This window comes from Hippocampus bargibanti, linkage group LG10 (genome assembly GCF_051943395.1).
Source record: "Hippocampus bargibanti isolate YZ-2025 linkage group LG10, ASM5194339v1, whole genome shotgun sequence".
NCBI classification, from domain to species: Eukaryota; Metazoa; Chordata; class Actinopteri; order Syngnathiformes; family Syngnathidae; genus Hippocampus; species Hippocampus bargibanti.
This window is the reverse complement of record NC_142743.1, coordinates 2,127,765-2,147,908: the sequence shown is the minus strand read 5'-3', so window position 1 is coordinate 2,147,908 and position 20,144 is coordinate 2,127,765. Positions and strand designations below refer to the sequence as shown.

The 20,144-nt window shown below is 42.4% G+C and overlaps 1 protein-coding gene across 1 annotated transcript in view; it reads left to right on the top strand.

Moving 5' to 3' along the window:
- LOC148892058 (teneurin-3-like) overlaps positions 1-20,144 on the top strand; it is a 244,330-nt gene that overhangs the window by 200,536 nt on the left and 23,650 nt on the right. The window contains exons 31-39 of the mRNA XM_089006884.1: positions 2,526-2,585; positions 2,719-2,881; positions 3,043-3,181; positions 3,274-3,379; positions 3,516-3,658; positions 4,864-5,042; positions 8,038-8,142; positions 10,724-10,854; positions 17,752-17,921. Of these exons, the coding sequence (XP_088863010.1) occupies positions 2,526-2,585; positions 2,719-2,881; positions 3,043-3,181; positions 3,274-3,379; positions 3,516-3,658; positions 4,864-5,042; positions 8,038-8,142; positions 10,724-10,854; positions 17,752-17,921 (1,196 nt within the window). The remainder of the gene's footprint in view (positions 1-2,525; positions 2,586-2,718; positions 2,882-3,042; positions 3,182-3,273; positions 3,380-3,515; positions 3,659-4,863; positions 5,043-8,037; positions 8,143-10,723; positions 10,855-17,751; positions 17,922-20,144) is intronic.

Below are 20,144 nucleotides of genomic sequence, written 5' to 3'. Positions count from 1 at the left end.
TGTAGCGTGTTCTTCCGGAAACAAATTTGTTGTGTGTTCTACATACTTAATAAATAAAGCTGATTCCTCCTCGCCCTCAGATGTTCTCGAACCATCCATTGCTGGCTTTAAAATCCTCAATAAGCGCCGAACTTCCAGGTTGCCGCATGGTGATTTCAGCGTGAATTAGCCATGCTTTCTCGCATATAATTGCTTTACACACGATGTCGCCGGATAACTGCTTTTTGTTAATCCAAATTAACAGTAGTTTTTCAACTTCTTCGATTGCCCGAGACCGTTGCTTTGACATCACGGAAACACCTTTTGCAACAGACCTTTGATGGCTTCTCTGTTGCGGAGAATGGTAGCAATGATTGACTTAGCATAGCCGTACTGGGCCACTAAATCACACAAACGCACACCTCGTTCGTGGTTTCCAATTATCTCCTTCTTCTCCTCGACAGTGATTTTGTTTTGTGTCTTCTTCGGCTGAAAACAAGCCTGTGGTGCGATCTTTTTTGGCCCCATAATAGCAAAATCGTCTGCAAATAGCTCATCGGAGGCGATCGACGTGTGAATTCAGAGAGAGGGGGTGTGGAAAGGTGCGCCGGCTGGAGCGCTGTTCAGCCGTGTGCTTCCGCCGAAGTTCCGAAGATTACTCCGCCATATCCGAAGACCACTCCGCCAGCCGTGGTGGGTGTGCATCGCGAAAAGTAGTGTGTATTTCAAGGTTTAATTTTCATAAATTTGACGTTCGTAAACCGAAAAGTTCGTAAACTGAGGCCCCACTGTATATATATAAACGTCTTGACATCGTGGAAGCTCATATCAGGCATCATTGTGACTAAGATAAACAGACACAGGGATCAAACCATGAGCAAAGCACAGAAAGGCATTGGTAAAGATACCACGGGCACCAAACATCAGCTTTTGAATGACACAACTGTTAGGGTCATTAATAAAGAAGGAGGAATCAAAAGTAAAAACAAAAAGAATCTTTAATCTATTGGGACGGCACAAAATGTAAATGCCTGACCCCAAGGGGCAGGCAGAGGAGGAGAGCGTATATCGTTCGTATATCAAATTGCAACAGTCGCACAAGACTGCAAGACAATCACAATCTATGGGTGGGGGTGTTACGTGCTCCTCCCTCCTGGAGAGGTCAGCGATGTGGGGTGAGGGTAGTTCAGTCATTCCTGTTCCTCTCTCCTCCCCTTTGGAGGACACATGGATACCACCTCAGAAATGGAGCTATGATCAGTCACCTCCTCTACATGGATGACATAAAGCTGTATGCTAAGAGCAAAAGGGACAGAGACTCCCGGATCCACACAACCAGGATCAACAGCAGTGACATTGAGATGTCATTCGGGCTGGAGAAATGTAGTCGGATGGTGACTAAGAGTGGCAAGGTAGTCCACACCAAAGGGGTCTCACTCCCTGAAGGAACAATAGCAGACATTTGAAACAGCCACATACCTCGGTATACCACAAGCCAATGGCAACCTCAAACTAGCAACAAGGAAAGTTGCTATGGCCAAATACCGCGAATGGGTGAGGCAAGTCCAAAGAACCCAGCTCAATGGCAAGAACAAGACCTGGGCAATAAACAGCTATGCCCTGTAGTGATCAGAGAGCATGCAGGAATAATCAGGTGGACAAAGGAAGAGATTCAAACCGAGGATGTTAAGACCTGAAAGCTCCTCACGTGAAGGATTCCATCCAAATCTGCACCCCGATACTGTGCAGCCGCAAGGAAGGAGGCCGGGGAATCGTGAGTGTGAGAGCCACTGTCCATCATGAAACATCCAAATACCATGAATACATCAAAGAGAAGGCTCCAATTGTGTGTGTGTGTGTGTGTGTGTGTGTGTGTGTGTGTGTGTGTTGCGTGTGTGTGTGCATATGTGTGTGTGTGTGTGTGTGTGTGTGTGCATGAATACACCCCTGGGGTATGAATAATTTTGGGATTGAATGAATTGCTATGTGCAATATTGAGAGGGCTACGCTGAGCTCCGAATTGTTCATACCATCGATCCATCCATTTTCGTACCGCTTATTTCTCATTAGGGTCGCAGGGGGTGCTGGAGCATATCTCAGCTGTCTTCGGGCACGAGGCGGGGGTCACCCTGAATTGGTTGTCAGCCAATCACAGGGCACACAAAGACGTACAACAATCACTCTCACACTCACACCTAGGGACAATTTGGATTGGTCAATATGCCTGCTATGCATGTTTTTTGAGTGTGGGAGGAAACCAGAGCACCCGGAGAAAACCTACGCGTATATAATTGTTCTTGACTGTACATCTATTTCGTTGCACATTCTCACTACAGTTGACTTTATGAGGAGCCGTAGGAAACAAATAATGAACAAGCAAGTAGCGTGGAGAGAGAGAGAGAAAGAGAGAGAGAGAGAGAGAGATAGAGATAGAGAGAGAGAGAATTTATACTGACATAAATTGATTATTTCGATATTGTTTTCAGTTCTGCTTTTCACTCAGGAGACTTTCATTTCAGCTCACTTAGTAAACTGTGTGTTCCTAGGTGTCAACTGATGGAGAGATTACCTACCTTGCTGGAGCACCGGCAGATTGTGACTGCAAGGTAGATAAACCACTCAATTTCTTAGTTCATATATCGCCATCTGTTGTTTTACATGTCTCCCCCAAAAGCCTTTAGTTGTATTGTTATTTAATTGTCTGTCTTATTTACCATCTCTTTGATCTACCTCCTACAGAATGATGCCAACTGTGACTGTTACCAAATAGGAGATGGTTATGCAAAAGACGCAAGACTTAATTGTCCTTCCTCTTTGGTAGTATCCCCGGATGGAACATTGTATGTGGCCGATCTCGGAAATATCCGCATCAGGGCAATCCAGCGCAACCAACCTCTTACTGGTATGGAGTCATGGAGTCATAGAAATTAGGCCTCTTGTGGATACCCTTAGTGTGTGTAACACATGCATTAATTTGATCCCAATAATGTTATGCCTTAACCAGTGCCTCCAACGAAATTGAGGTAAAATGTTTGAAATAAACATATTCATGTGTGTCCTCAGGCTCTTTGGCATCCGGTGCCAGTTGCTATGAAGTGGCCTCTCCGGCCTCCCAGGAGCTCTATGTGTTTGATTTAAATGGAACTCACCAATTCACACTCTCCCTGGTCTCGGGAGACTATAAATATAATTTTAGTTACAAGTAGGTGTGGCTAATGAGATTTGTAAGCTTCCACTCCTCATCGTTTCCCCCGAGCAGTCACATAATTTACCATTTTGGCTTTTTTCTTCCAGCAACGAGGAGGATTTAACCGCTGTGACTGACAGCAGTGGCAACACCCTCCGCATACGTCGAGATACCAACAGGATGCCTGTACGTGTTGTTTCTCCTGACAATCAAGTGAGTTAAGACCTTTCACAAAGAGAAACTACTCAACTATGTTTCAAAAATATTACAAGAATATGGTATCTCAACAATATGAAACTACACGAGGAGATTATTCACAAGTCCATATTTACTCATGTTTAATGTTTAGGTCATCTGGCTGACCATCGGAACAAATGGTGGTCTGAAGTCTCTCACAGCTCAGGGTCAAGAGCTAATCCTATTGAGCTACCATGGCAACAGTGGTTTACTAGCAGCCAAAAGCATCCAAATTGGCTGGACCACATTCTATGAGTGAGTAGAATTGTGATTGCTTTTTGTGAAGCCCATGACTTACCACACATAGAATGCACATCTGAAAAAGTGTATGCATTCACATTAAATACTACTTTTCCTATTATTTTTTGCCAAGCACGGCTTCCTGATGGGTACGCTTAAGCAAGCCAGATGTTTGTGGCCAATCACATTTTATTGTAGTTGATAAAAACACTTTGGATGTTTCCAGCGACGTATGGTGATGGTCATGGGTGGTGAGGCACTGACGTCATCACAATCAGATTTACAAACATATGAACTTTACAGAGTAGCTTATTCACCATTTGATTGGCAACAGTTAACATGTTTTGTTTAAAATGTCATGTCAGCATTCATTAGATAAACTGTAGCATAGAAAAAAAAATATATTATCGTGTTACCTTTACTTATAAATGAAGTCCATGCGCCGCTTCTTCTGAAGAAAGGCATCGATACCTTCTTTGTAGAAGCCTTCCCTATCTTTCTTCCATTTTGAATGTCTCTCTATTTCTTTCAATTTAGATATGTAATCCTCCATTCTAAAAATAAGGACAAGCAATACGAAAAAATGAATGGATGGTTGCACTTCACTTGCTAACTGTTTACTGTAGCTTGCTGTCACTGATTCCATTCTGCAGCCGAGGAGGCACAAGAAGAATTTCTGTAATCACCAGCGCCCCCTGTCATGAGGCAGGAGAACTGTGTGCCTCACCTATGCACACAGTTTTGATAAAAATAAAATAAAATTAACACTGTAGTACAGTGTTTATAATGTACAGTGACTGTACATTATATACACCAGCTAAAGTGTAGAAATTTCGTTCATATACTAAAAGTGTTTGAACACTGATAGCGATATGCAGAGGGACAGCAATGCGGTCTCACTGCAGAGCAAGCCAGCACAGTTAGCATAGTCATTGCGCAATCCATGATGCTGCCTCACCGCTCGTCTCTACTTAGTATGTGACCGTTAAATGTGAAAATTCAGCAATTTTGAGAAAAAAATCCAAACATGGTGAAGTTAAATGGAAAAGAACTTTAAAGTACAAATCACTAAATAAATATAACTGTTTAATTTATTTTTTCATTTGATATTTCCATGATGACATGTGAGGCATGACCTCACCTGCCTCCCCTGACTGCACGTCACTGGATGTTTCACTCCCAACCCTTTCCACCCATCTTCCTCTTCACTGTGCCTACAGCTATGACAGTGAGGGTCGTTTGACGAATGTTACCTTTCCCACTGGTGTGGTTACCAATCTCCACGGTGACATGTCGTCGGGGGCTGTTGCTGTGGATATTGAGACGTCAGGGAGAGACGAGGATGTTTCCGTAACAACCAACTTGTCATCAATCGGCTCTTTCTACACTCTGGTGCAGGGTAAGGAGATGAAACTTGATGGCTTGGTTTTGTAGATATAGTCTACTCTACTATTCATTTTGAAATGCGTTATGTCGTGACCTGAGGTCATTGAATGAATCAGAATCGTGGAATTTGGCACGTGTTGGGACATTCCTAGCAACGGCCCAGTCGCAGTATTTTTCTGGATTGTTTTCATCATCTAGTATGTACAACACCATTCATTTTGGCAGTCTTCTTTTCCTTTCGGCTTTTCCCTGCAGGGGTCGCCACAGTGAATCATCCTCCATCTAACCCTGTTTTGTGCATCCTCTTCTCCCACACCAGCTACCTTTATGTCCTCTTTGACAAACTCCATAAACCTCCTCTTCGGTCTTCCTCTCGGTCTCCTGCCTGGCAGTTCAAGGCTCAGCATCCTTCTCCCGATATACTGGCTCTCTCTCCTCTGGACCAATGTTCCCTCTAATTTTTCATGTGTCTGAGCAGACACACAAGCTCCCTGAGCACACTGAGGACCACTGTGAGTAACATCAGATGTGTACGCTGTGGCCACCAGTATCACGCCAGTATCACGGCACGTATGGGCAGGACACATTTGCGCCGTTCTGCTCCGATTGGCTGCGTAGCATACGTGAACTGTACGGCATTATTGGCTGGATACCTGTCACTCATTGACTTACATTGCAAAATGTGCGCTGCATAGATGTTCATGTGCGTTGAGTATGTGCAAGCAGTGCGCGATTGTGCGCGCGTGCGCGATTGCGCACGCGCGCAGCTTAGAGGCAACATTGCTCTGGACATGTCCAAACCATCTCAGTCTAGCCTCTCTGACTTTCTCTCCAAAGTCTCTAATGTGAGTTGTCCCTCTGATATACTCATTCATGATACTATCCAACCTGGTCATTCCCAAAGGAAACCTGAACATCTTCATCTCTGCTACCTCCAACTCTGCTTCCGGTCTTTTCTTCAGTGGCACTGTTTCCAGTCCAAGCATCATGGCTGTTGTATCACCAGCGTTTTATACACCTTTCCTTTTATCTTAGCTGAAACCCTTCTTTCACAAATCACATCTAACATTTTTCTCCAGCCGTTCCAGTCTGCTGGGACACGCTTTTTCACCTCTTTTCCACAATCTCCAGTGTTATACTGGTTGCCCTCTCCCCGGCCTTACACCGCTCTCTGCGGCCGTCTCCGGCGCTGACGCGTCCGACCTGCCACCTCGCCTCGAACAAACTGTCTCAAAGAAGCGGCGCCGCCGGCGCGTGGTCGTTGCGGCGGTGGACACTACCCCCCGTGTCATCACACGGTCGATTGCTGTGTGAGAGTGAGATGCTGGCTGGCTGGCCATAATTGCTGTACGCATTGCCTGGCTTCTAGCGTGTTGAGAAATAGGGTCTGGCAGTCGTGGTCATAAGTACTGGTGGTCGTAAGTAGTGCCGGTCTTAAGTCGGATGTTACCTGTACTGGAGTTTATATTCAATTCAATTCAATGAATAAGGATTTAACTAAATCCAAATCCACAGTTCTGGTCAAATTCTGCTTACCATCTCTCCTTCCATTCATTTCAGCCACGATTCACTCCTCGCTATACACAGGAATCTTCCCTGTCCCCCTCAAGCCTGGATCTGATCCCAATGACTTCAATAACGTTCGCCCCATTTCTCACCTTCCTTTTATTTCCAAAATCCTTGAATACGTTGTTTCCTCCCATCTACACTCTCACCTCTCCCAGAACGATCTCTATGAAGTGTGTAAGCTCTCAGTCGTACAGGCGTGGTCCATCAATGAAAGGTTTCTTCAGCCGTCATCTGTACTTCTTTGAAGGTGTCGGACATTTCGCTTCTTATCGAAGATGCTTCGTCAGCGAACTGACGAACAGCGAACAGCCCAGTAAACACTGTCTGCACTCTTCACTTCTCAATACCTTTCATTTTCAGCATCATCTCTTCCTATTTCTTTTCTGAATATCCTCACCAGGATTTTCATCTTCTGCCCAGAAGATCACCGACGACGGCTTCTTCTTTTCCTTTCAGCGTTTCCCTTCAAGGGGTTGCCACAGCGAATCAGTGTCCTCCATCTTCAGAGGTTTGATTCGCATGTTTGTTTCGGTCTAGCTTTTACATCGGATGCCCTTCCTGACACACCGTCTGTATTTATTCGGGCTTGGGACCGGCACAATAAGACACTGGCTTGTGTCCCTTTGTGGCTACAGAACAAGCAACTCGATGAACTTAATAAAGATGAAGATGCTCAGTAAAAGGGTCCCAAACACAAAATGGTCATCGGCACAGCAGCAAAAAGTAACATTATAAAAACATTTATCATCTGGCATTACAAGATTAGTAGACTCTGAGAGACGTGCTTTATTCATTTTCGTTCTCTTATGATTACATTTTGATTAAACATTCGTGCTTTATTGATTTTAATTGCCTAATTATTAAATTGTGATTAAATATGAAACCTTAACCCGAGAAAGTGGGGGATAATAGACCACAACTACACGGATCAAAAATATCATCAGAAGCAAACAGTTTTTGCTGTGTTTTGTTAGAATATTTTGCAAGCATTGCTAGTTAGCCTTGGTTGGCTAACTAAAATATACCAGAAAGATCCAATTTAAATTCCCGTTAAATTGCCTGTTGCTGTCTCAGCTCAATCATCTGCTAGTTTGTCAAGATGGTGCAGACCCTTTCTTAACACTTTTCTTCATCCTCGGGACATACCCGCACACGCACGCACTAGTGGCACGCATTAGTGCCGTAAGGTCAAGAGAAAAATAATTAAAAGGGCTCGTGGGATGTTAATACCAACTCTGTGTTTCATTAACAGGTTCATCGAAGGCAGTCAAAATTAAATGAACTGTTTTCTCTCCTCTTTGTTCATCTGCTTATTATGCTTATCTCTTCCTTTTCACACAGCACATTATCAATCTATTATTTTTTTATTAATTAAGAACTATATTTTGTAAGTCATCTTTATGAGAATTACATGTCCCTCCCTCTACCTTCTTCCATAGACCAGCTTCGAAACAGCTACCAAGTGGGTAATGACCATTCTCTTCGGGTCATCTATGCCAATGGGATGGATACACATTATCAGACAGAGCCTCATATCCTGGCAGGTAAGAGCACATGACACCACACGTTGGGAAAGGGAACTTCTAGTGCAGGGGTGTCAAACTCATTTCACATCATAGGCCACATATGTCCTCGGTCGATGTGAAGTGGGCCGGACCATTAAAATTATACCATATATGCTATGAATAACCAAAATACAGATACTTGTTGAAAACACATGAAGCACAAAGGTTTCCCACGCATCTCTGTAAAAGAATATGACGTGGTCCATTTTTCATAGAGAATTCTACACTCCTTATCTACTTTTCACCGTTTGGATAATGACATTTTGGCTAATGAGGGTGATGAAACCGCGGTTGAAAAAGCACCACCCTGCCCCTAGTTTGAATTGCATCTCATTAAAAATATCAAAGTCAAAATCAAAGTAGCTTTATGAACTCTGTGTCGTTCGTGCATTTTTTCCACTTTTAAATTGTCTTGCGGGCCTGATCAAACTTACTTGGGGGCAAGTCCCGGCCCGCGGGCCGTATGTTTGACACCGCTTTCTAGTGTTACTATACGATGACTGCATGATGATTTACATCTGAAGTGTTCAAGTCTGGGGCGAGGGTAGGGGTCGGCAGACGGGGCTCGTGGGCCACATGCAGGTCTTTGGCGCCACCTAACGGCCTTTTTGTGGTTTAAAAAAAATGAAAATGGAAATATGGTAGAAGGAAATGTATTTGTATTATTTTTTTTTTGTGGTTTTCAAAAAAAAATGAAAATGGAAATATGGTAGAAGGAAATGTATTTGTTTTAATGTGGTTTCTGTAGGAGGACAAACATGACACACACATTCTAAACATTTTCCAATGCTGTAAAAATGTGGAGTGCGCTAAGTTTCAATGTTTGCAAACATTGCCTCGAGGATGAGCGCACACCTTAATGATATTACTGTTGTTTGCAAAGACAACCGTTCAATTGTCAGTCATATTCTCATTTCGTAACGCTTTTCACCATAACTTTTGATGTCTTTTTTCTGAGAGAGGTATTTACCGGCAGGAATCCAATCAAAGACAAGATCTGTGTGTGTGCTTCTTTCTCTTCTGACAACCCACGGCAATACACTGTTATGACTCAAAAGCATGTATTTTCCTTCTGGAAGATGGCCACGCATGTTTTTTATGTGCCAGTTTTTTTTTTTTTTTTTTTTGAATCCTCAAAATAAAAGTTACATGAAAAAGCTATTATCTTCATTAAATTTCGATAATTTCAAAGCAACGAAACATACTGTAATTCATTCATGTTGCAATGAAGTTACATTTGAGGAGGCATCCTTGAACAGAGTAGTCACGTGGTGCGTCATTCTCCTCCACATTTCATTTAATTTAATCATGAAGGCTCATTATGTATTTGGAAACAACTTTTCATTTTGAGAGTAGGCTAACAGCTAATATGGTTGTCCACGTACAGCACTTTGTCTGTTTGAAAGTGCTCTATAAATACAGTTAATTCGAGTTGAGAATATACTCTAGATATATATTCTATTTTAGGATTTTAAATTTTTGCAGCTCCAGACAGATTTGTGTTTAGTTTATTTTCGTTGGTGAAATGTTGCTCTTTTAACATTTTGGGTTGTTGACCCTGGACAAGGGCAACATACAATAAAAGGCTTCTCATCTTAAATTTACTGAGGTAAACTTCATCCTGGTCCAGTATACTGAATAGTTGTTCCGTTTCTGTGTTCCCTGCAATTGGCTGGCAACCGATTCAGGGTCTCGTCCGCGTACTCTTCTCCCCATTAAATCTTTATGCATTATCTGTAGGAGTGTGCCACACTGCTCCCTTGGAGTGCAAGATGTGCACAACAAAAGAATCAGAAAGCATTTAATCGTCCCACAAATGGGGAAATTTGCAGAAGCAGTATCAGGAAGGGCATCAGACGTAAAAGCTTGGCCAAAACAAACATGCGGATCAATCCTCTAAAGATGGAGGACACTGATTTGCTGTGGCGAAAAGCCGAAAGGAAAAGAAGAAGAGTATATGCATGCAAGTTATGACAGAGTTTGCAGTACTGTAATATGTTTATGTACAGTTGTACATGTCACCTTCATCTTCCATGATTTGGTGTGTATTTAATCGTCTAAAACCTCCCAAAAAGACTCTTGGAGCCAGATGCTAAACCTAGCAGGTAGTTCGCCATTTTACTGTAACGTTCATCATTGCCAAGACTACAAAAGATGCTGTCACCTGACCTATATTGTTTTATCACCTCAAAATGTTGTTTGAGAAGAGACTAATTCAGGACTGAAGAAATCTAAAAACAAATGTTTCATTGTTGTGGTAGCCCCACCTACTGGCTGAGGGTGCTTCCTCCCAGGACACATACATTTACACGAGCTGACGTGTCTTTACTGGAGCTCAGGCTTACTTTCAGAGGGTTAGGGCAACGCTGCCACTTTCTTTTGGACGGCGGTCCCTGAGGCCGTGGGTTGTCATTCCTCTCAGCATGCATGACCTCTCAAATTCTTATCTTTTTATACAGATCTTCCAACCACACTCCAATATATTGTGCAGGTGTAACTCATAAGTTTATAATTCAGAATCTGACCAGTGTTGGCATGATGTGTCTCTCTCAAAATGCAGGTGCCGCCAACCCAACTGTCGCACGACGCAACATGACGCTACCAGGAGAGAATGGACAAAATCTTGTGGAGTGGAGGTTTAGGAAGGAACAGACACATGGAAAAATCATTGTCTTTGGAAGAAAGCTAAGAGTGAGTAGCATTCAAAATGACATTACTCACAGAAGTCTTTGGCACAGTCTGTTGCTATACAGAGTTGTTATACACTCTGCCAAAATGAAAACATTTTCTTTGTCGACTGAATGTTTTTTTTTTCCTAGCAACGTCTGCATCTGATACACAACTTTGAAGATAGGACCTTTTGTTTGTCCATCTACGTATTTTCTCCTGTGCACATCCTGTTCCAAGTCTTAGATTACACCTCGAACAGGTTCCAAGTCAATCACAGGGCACATATAGACAACCAACCATTAAAGGACAACCGACGCCCCGGACAAGTTGTGTCCATAATTTGTAAAATCACTTCAAATGACTTCTACGGAGCATATTTTACAAAGATTCCACCACATATAGCTATTCTTTACGTTTTAAGACTCGCACTGAAGATTCAGGAAGTCTTGTTTTCGAGTTGATGACGATCCCCACGTGATGTCACGTTTGGAACGCCTCTGACCGAGAAAGCGACACACAAAGCATTTTGCAGTACTTTGTTTGGTCTGAAAACTTCGTGTTGATCCGTGTTGATGGCGAAATTAGAAGGAAAACACATAAATAACGCCATGGTGAATCGTTGTGTGTTGCACCACGAAAACTATTTGATATTCGCTGACAAAAATTCCCAGCAGACAAATCAGCGCATTTCCAACGGAGCTTGGGAGCCATCTTTTGTATATTCTGGGTGCTACATTACTGTCATTGACGGCTCGAATTGACATGGGAGGACTCCTTTAATCGATTGCAAACATTTATGCTTTCCTCTTCAGAACTATTTGAATCATATTCATAACTGGATGAGTAACAAGAAAGCATCTTCTCCGAATCTGAAGCCATTGTTTTGATTTTCGAGCAAGGCAAGACGTCTTGTTGTGACATCACGAACTGGGGGCGGGACTTTCTGAAAATCCAAAATTCGCAGCTCAATTTTTTTGCACTTTCATCACACTTTAAGTCATTTTTATTGGTGTTTTGCATTTGACTAAAAATATCAGCCTGTATGTTTTGGGTATTTTAGATGCTATAAAACGTTTTTCTGATGTCAGTTAGGAAACAAAAAAAGTTGGTCCTTTAAGACATACATTGACACTATCACTAGTCAGGCAAGTGAACCACTAAACTGTAAGTCATACATGCAGTATTTTGGTATCCATCCATTTTGCATGTGTTGTAGCATGTGGGTCTGGGTCAAAAGCTTGGAACTACGTGACTGTTTATGTCAGTTATGCCATTGCTGTGCTTTCTTTATGTAATTACATGTGTCCAATAAGATATATTCAGATGTGCATGGGAGAGGGGAGGTATATGCAGAAAACCGCCTGACTTGACATGATCAACTAAATGGAATTGAGGGTTCTGATAACTCCTAGTTTGTGTTGTAGAGGGTGGTTAGAATTGAAAAGTAAGTATTGGTCAGTGTGCGTAGCCTTCCTAAAGACTTTTGTTTTTAGCGCTCTGTCCTCTTTTATAATTACTTTACAATCCAAAAAGGCTAGTTGGTTCTTTTTAATGTCCTCGCGAGTAAATTTAATGTTAATATTTAAAAACTATCTTGCTCCGTTGGTTGGTTGGTCTCTTCCTTCGACAAATAGGTTTTGCCACTTCCTGTGTACTAATGTAGGAGATAATCGCAGCTGCTTTGTGCATAGTATGTATGGCAAAGGAGCTATATCTGTATATTTGCATTCCAGTTGTCTTGGAATAGATATAGGATGACAATATAAATCATTAAAGGTGATGAGTTTGATTATAGGACTGGTTAAGGGAATACTAGGATGATAAATTGTGAGATTAGCATACATTGGAAAACAGATATGTTAGGTTGACTGACTTGTGCACAAAATTCAAATACAGAGTTTAGTCAGTCTCAATGTTCACAGTAAGATCACAGCATTGTCATTAAATGGTGAGCAGTTTTACTTTATTTGAATGTTGCAGATGACTATTATCCTTGCCTTTGTATTGAGCATCTTCATCTTTATTAAGTCCATAGAATTGCTTGTACTGTAGCCGCAAGGGGACACAAGCCAATGTCTTATTGTGCCGGTCCCAAGCCCGGATAAATGTACGGTTGTATAAGGAAGGGCATCCGATTCGCTGTGGTGACCCCGGAAGGGAAAAGCTGAAAGGAAAAGAGGAAGTCAGTCTCAATGTGCTGCAGTAATCCCAACATAGAAGAAAGCCCATTTACAGGCAATTGTATATTTCGGCAATTTGTTGGATGAAATAATAAAAACAGCCACTGTCATATACGCTGATGAATTGGCTTAATATGTATACACTGAATATGCAGGAGTGTACTCTTAACTTTTACAATTCTTCATGTATTTATTGTTACACTGGCTGTCACAAAGGTCATTTGTGTTTATTGTGTGACAATATTCAAAGTACAACAGTTGTTCGACACACACGCACATATAAACACACACACACACACACAGAAACACAGACAAAACCCCAAGGCTCTGTCCTGGGACAGCTCCTCTTTATCGCCGACCTTCTTCCGCTTGGTAATATTCTCCGTAAATTTGGTATACAATTTCATTGCTTTGCGCATGACACCCTATCTCTATCTCTCCAGCAAACCCGACGCCTCTCTTCGACCTTCTTCCCTTTCACTCTGCCTCCCTGATATTAAAACCTGATTTACCCATAACTTCCTCAAACTTAACTGCGAAAATACTGAAATTCTCCTCATTGGTACCAAATCCACCTAGAGCAAAGCTAACAGTTTCTCTTTCACTATTGACGATTCGAACGTTTCTCCCTCCCATCAGGTCAAAAGCTTCGGTGTCATCCTTGACAGCACATTATCTTTCCACTCCCATATACATAACTTAACCCGATCTGCGTACTTCCACCTACGCAATATCAATCGTCTTTGCCCGTCTCTCACTCCTCACACCACTGCTATCCTCATTCATAGTCTTGTCACCTTAATTCCGGATTGACTATTGCAATTCACTTCTCTTTGGTGTCCCTCAGAAACTTCTCCACAAACTTCAACTCCTCCAGAATTCTTCAGCCTGGATCATCACCAGAACCTCATCCTTTCACCACATCACCCCCATCCTCCAAGAGCTCCACTGGCTCCCGGTCAAATATAGAATCAACTTTAAAATTATTTTTTATACGTTTAAAGCTATACATAACATTGGCCTCCAATACCTATCTGACCTTTTCAAATTTCTATTCCCGCTCGTTCCCTCAGATCCTCTTCCTCCCTCCACCTCTGTGTGCCCCCGTCTCAGCACAATGGGTTACAGGGCTTTCAGCTGCTCTGCCCTCAGACTCTAGGACTCACTTCCTCCCAACATTCCATCTCAAAACCCATCTATTTAAAATTGCATTTTCTGTGTAGCTCTCTCTCTCTTGTTTCTATTTATAATTGTATTTTATTTATTGTATTCTGTTTTTCATTGTACATTGGTACCTCGGTTCTCGACCATAATTCGTTCCAGGACCCTGTTCGAAAAGCGATTTTTTTCGAACACCGAAACCATCTCTTTGCTCCTGTCACTTGCGACTTGACAGCGGGGGGGGGGGGGGGGGGGGGCGTGGCTGCCTCTCCCGGCCGTTCTCCACCTGCTGTCAATTCTCTAATCACGGACACGGGGCATTTATACAGTTCGCGATCGCCTCGCCAATGCAGGATGATTGACTCAACTCGCCACCGTACCTGGACTCTTCCTTCGATGCGCGAGTGTATCCGGTCCGAGGTATTTTCCCTGCGTCCCATAAATTTATGTCATCTTCCGGGATTGCGTAATTTTGCACCCTCGTGTGCCATTTGCTTTTTGGCGTAGTAAGCGGGTCGGATCACTCCCTGCCTTCTTACTCGCTGTGTTTTCTTTTATTTGTGAATAAACATCCTGCTTGGGTAGTACGTGTCTGCTTTGCGATCCCAAACATTCCACTACGTTCCGACGAGTCATCTGCCGTCACTCTCGCTCGGAACGTGACAGCTACGGATGACGCGGCTACAGGATGTTCTTTTCTCTTAAAATATCTATCCAATGACACTTGCTCTCACTCCCACAGCCACATCACTAGATTTCACAGCCTCCTTATTCTTTAATATCGTACTGATCGTAGATTTCGCCATTCTGTATTCCCTAGCCAGATCAGACACTCGCACACCCCCTTCATATTTTGCGATTATTTCTTTCTTAAATGCAATAGTTGTACGCACTACTTTTCTTTTGTCACTTTAAGCAGCACTTACTTTCTTTGGAGGCATGATTACGCGCTAAAACTCTTCGTTTTAGCCCCTATATATAGGTGATATTAAACGCTCAAGCAAAACGCAGCACGTCCGCAAGCGACAACAGTTGGTCACGGAGAGAGCGATACACCCGTACGCCGCTCAGCACCCCACCCTCGCGTACGCACTCACGCGCCGTATTGGCGTTCAAACACCGATTTGTTCGAACTGTGAGGCGTTCGAGAACCATGGTACCACTGTACTGTACGGTACCGGTCCGTGGGTCATTTAGTACCGGGCCGTGCAGAAAGAATAAATAATTTACATAATTTCCGTTTTATTTATTATCTGAGTCCGAACTATGTTTTATTTTGAAAAATGAAAAGTCACCGCTTGCAGCGCATTTCCGTGACGAGGAATGGGTCGCAAAGCTCGCTTACTTGTGAGACATATTCAACCTGCTCAATGAACTCAATCTGTCACTTCAGGGGAAAATGACAACTGTCTTCAAGTGGGCTGATAAAGTAGCTGTATTTAAAGCCAAACTGGATTTGTGGGGACGGCGCGTGAATACTAGTGTATTTGACATGTTTCAAACATTGGCGGGGTTTTTGGAAGAGACTGAGGCCGAGCCTTCATTCCCCCAGCTGATGCACGAGCACCTGTCTTTGCATTGCCTTTCGTGACGTCACGTACGGACTCATCACCAACTCAAAAACAAGACTTCCTGAATATTCAGCGCGAGTCTTGAAACATAAAATATAGCTATTTGCGGTGGAATCTTTTTAAAATACGCTCAGTAGAAGTCATTTGAAGCCATTTTACAAATTATGGACACAACTTGTCCGGAGACGTCGGTTGTCCTTTAAAAGAAAGAAGAAAAAAAAAACAGTTTCCATGCCTGTTGTATCATTTTATTTTGTTGTATTTATCTGCCGGTCCGTGAAAATATTGTCTGACATTAAACCGGTCCGTGGCGCAAAAAACGGTTGGGGACCCCTGTTTTATAGTACCTATGCTTGTCTGTGACTGTAAAGTGTCCTGGAGAGCTTGGAAAGGTGATTAAAATAAAATGTATTATTCTTATTATTATTATTATTCATCCTTCGAAAAGAGGTGAAGAAGCGTGTGTCCAGGCAGGCTGGAGCGGCTGGAAAAAAATGTCAGATGTGATGTGTGATCGAAGAGTTTCAGCTAAGATGAAATGTGCATAAAACCGTGGTGAGACCAGCCATGATGTTTGGACTGGAGACAGTGCCACTGAAGAAAAGACAGGAAGCTGAGCTGGAGGTAGCAGAGCTGAAGGTGTTGAGGTTTTCTTTGGGAGTGACCAGGTTGGATAGGAGCAGGAATGAGTACATTCGAGGGACAACCCATATTAGAGGGTTTGGAGAGAAAGTCAGAGAGGCCAGACTGAGATGGTTTGGACATGTCCAGAGGAGAGAGAGTGACTATATCGGGAGAAGGATGCTGAGCCTTGAACTGCCAGGCAGGAGACCGAGAGGAAGACCAAAGAGGAGGTTTATGGATGTTGTCAAAGAGGACATGAAGGTAGCTGGTGTGAGAGAAGAGGATGCACAAAACCGGGTTGGATGGAGGACACGGATTCGCGGTGGCGACCCCTGAGGGTAAAGAAGGGAAAAGAAGAAGATTCATCATCCTTCAAGTGAACCCGAAAATTGATGCTTTTGTGAAGCATTGTAAAACTACGAGAATATCACGTTTTGCGAGGTGGTGATGGCGGGTTCGGATCCCAAAAAGCAGGCAGGAGGGAGCGGGAGGTTGTTTGACAAATTGTATTAAAATAAAGTCAGCAGGAACAAAATGTAAAACATCAAAATCAGAAGACCAAAAGTAAAAGCCCGCCAAGGTTAAACAAACACGTACACTATGCATGCTGCAACCAAGCAGCAAACAAACAATGAATCGGCACCGCATGATCGTGCCAGGTGTCCTTTTAAATGTCATTGATTATAACGACCAGCACCTGCGAGGCTGCTGGCAGGGCTGACGTCGCTACCCGCTGGTCGCCAATCTGATCGGGACGACCAGCACCTGTGCAGGTGCAGGCGGGGCCGACAGCGCCCCCCGTTGGTCGCCAACCAGATCATGACAGAGAACAGGATAAGTCAGAAAATATTGACTGCTTATTCATTCAAATTTACGCTTGTTTTTCATCCAGCTGGCTGCTTATCTCAGTTTATTCAAGTGCTACTAAATGTATCCATAAATGAACAAAATTAAATGTGTTATGAAAATGGTTCTTATTTTCAGCAAGTAAGTCTCTCTTCTGAAATTGGTCAGGAAATCATCCAATTCAGTTACTTCCTCGTTGCTTTTAAGGATCAGTTTAAATGCGCATTTTTCATTGTTTTTACAAATTACATTTGAATGAGAGAGATCAAAGAGGGTTGTCTGACTGGTTTAAATTTATTTCAGGGCCATCAACGAAAGAGAGCTGATCCTGAGTTTAAAAAAAAAAGTAAAATAAATACAATGACGGATTGTTTTGTTTTCATTCACAATTTACTTTTCATTGGATATTAGTTTTTTTTTCCAGAATGTTTTTTTAACAATTGCTTCCGAAATGCATGTACATGTGAACAATTTTTTTCTCACTCTTTAAAAAAGTAAGTACGTGTATTTCTCTTGTGTGTTATTTTAATCCCAAGGTAAATGGAAGGAACCTGTTGTCTGTTGATTACGATCGCAATCTACGAACAGAGAGGATTTATGATGATCATCGGAAGTTCCTCCTGAAGATCATCTATGACAACCAAGGACATCCAACTCTGTGGGTTCCAAGCAGCAAGCTCCTTGCTGTTAACCTGACATACTCCAGGTAATCGTTTGTTTCCTGAGAATTTATCACACTAATTTAATCACTCATTATTTGTTGCCTTCTATATGGAGGACAATTGGGACTCCAGTTATTATTATTATTAATAATAAGCATAAGAATCAACATCATCATCATCATAACAATCATAATCATAATAACAATCATAATCATGGTCATTATCATAATATATTTTATTTCAAGCGCCTTTCAAAGCTCTCAAGGACACTTTACAGTCACAGACAAGCATAGACACTATAATAAATACAATAAAATTATAAATAGAAACAGGAGAGAGAGCTACACAGAAAATGCAATTTTAAATAGGTGGGTTTTGAGATGGGATTTGAAAGTGGGATTCGAATCGATGTTACGAATGTTGGGAGGAAGTGAGTTCCAGAGTTTGGGAGCAGAGCAGCTGAAAGCTTTGTCCCCCATCGTGCTGAGACGGGCAGAGGGGGGCCACAGAGTCCTTTGGCAACACAAAATTCCTACTTATTTCAAACCGATAAATACTTTAAAGGACAACCGACGTCTCCGGACAACTTGTGTCCATAATTTGTAAAATGGCTTCAAATGACTTCTACTGAGTGTATTTTACAAAGATTCTACCGCATATAGCTATATTTTACGTTTTAAGACTCGTGCTGAATATTCCGGAAGTCTTGTTTTTGAGTTGGTGACGAGTCCGTACGTGACGTCACTGAAGGAACGTCCCTGACCGAAAAAAAAAGGACACAGTCCTTCCATCACGTCAATGCTTATTTGGTCTGAAAACCTTGTGTTGCACCAGAAGAGCCAGAAGAGGGTGTCCAGGCTCTATGTAAGGAATTTATCAGCCTGTGGAAACGCGCTGATTAATTCCTCACAGGAACTCGGTGGCCATTTTCTGCCTCTTTTTGGGTGAGACATTTCCCCCAATGTTGCCTCAAAATGGCACGGAATAAATTCTTTAATCGATTGCAAACATGTATGCTTTCGTCATCTATTTGAATCATATTCATAACTGGAGGTGTAACAAGAAAGCAAATTCTCCGAATCTGAAGCCATTGTTTTGATTCTCCAGCAATGCAAGACGTCTTGGCGTGACGTCACGAACTGGGGGCGGGACTTACTGAAAATGCCCAATTCGCAGCTCAATTTTTTTCAGATTTTGGACACTTTAAATCATTTTTATTGGTGTTTTGCATTTGAATAAAAATATCATACTGCATGTCTTGGGTATTTTAGATGCTATAAAACGTTTTTCTGATGTCAGTTGGGAAACAAAAAAGTGACGTCGGTTGTCCTGTAAGGAAAAAAATTGTAGATCCAAAAGATAGGCTGCCAAATGGAAAAACAAAGTAATGTAGTTCATTTAATACATTGTAAGAATGAAAATTGTAAAGAGCAATACATTGGGGAGACTAAACAAATTCTCAAAAAAAGACGATCAACAACGCACGGATAATACTTTAAGACAAAAATGAGTGCATCCAAAAGATATGCCGCCGAATGAAAAACAAAGTAATGTAGTGTATTCGATACATTATAAAATGAATAGACGTACAGTGGTACCTCGGTTCTCAAACGCCTCACTGTTCGAACAAATCGGTGTTTGAACAAAATATTTGAGATATTCTTGCTTCGGCGTTTGAACATCAATCGGTGTTCGAACGCCAATACGACGCGTGAGTGCGTACGCGAGGGTGGGGAGCTGAGCGGCGTACGGGTGTATCGCTCTCTCCGTGACCAACTGTTGTCGCTTGCGGACGTGCTGCGTTTTGCTCTGGCGTTTAATATAGGTGTACGAAGAGTTTTAGCCCCAAATCATGCCTCCAAAGAAAGTAAGTGTTGCTTAAAGTGACTAAAGAAAAGTAATGCTATTGCATTTAAGAAAGAAATAATCACAAAATATGAAGGAGGTGTGCGAGTGTCTGATCTGGCGAGGGAATACAGCATGGCGAAATCTACGATCAGTACGATATTAAAGAATAAGGAGGCTGTGAAATCTAGTGATGTGGCTGTGGGAGTGAGAGCAAGTGTCATTGGATAGATATTTGAAGAGAAAAGAACATCCTGTAGCCGAGTCATCCGAAGCTGTCACGTTCCGAGCGAGAGTGACGGCAGCTGACTTGTCGGAACGTAGTGGAATGTTTGGGATCCCAAAGCAGACACGTACTACCCAAGCTGGATGTTTATTCACAAATAAAAGAAAACCCAGCGAGTAAGAAGGCAGGGGGTGAT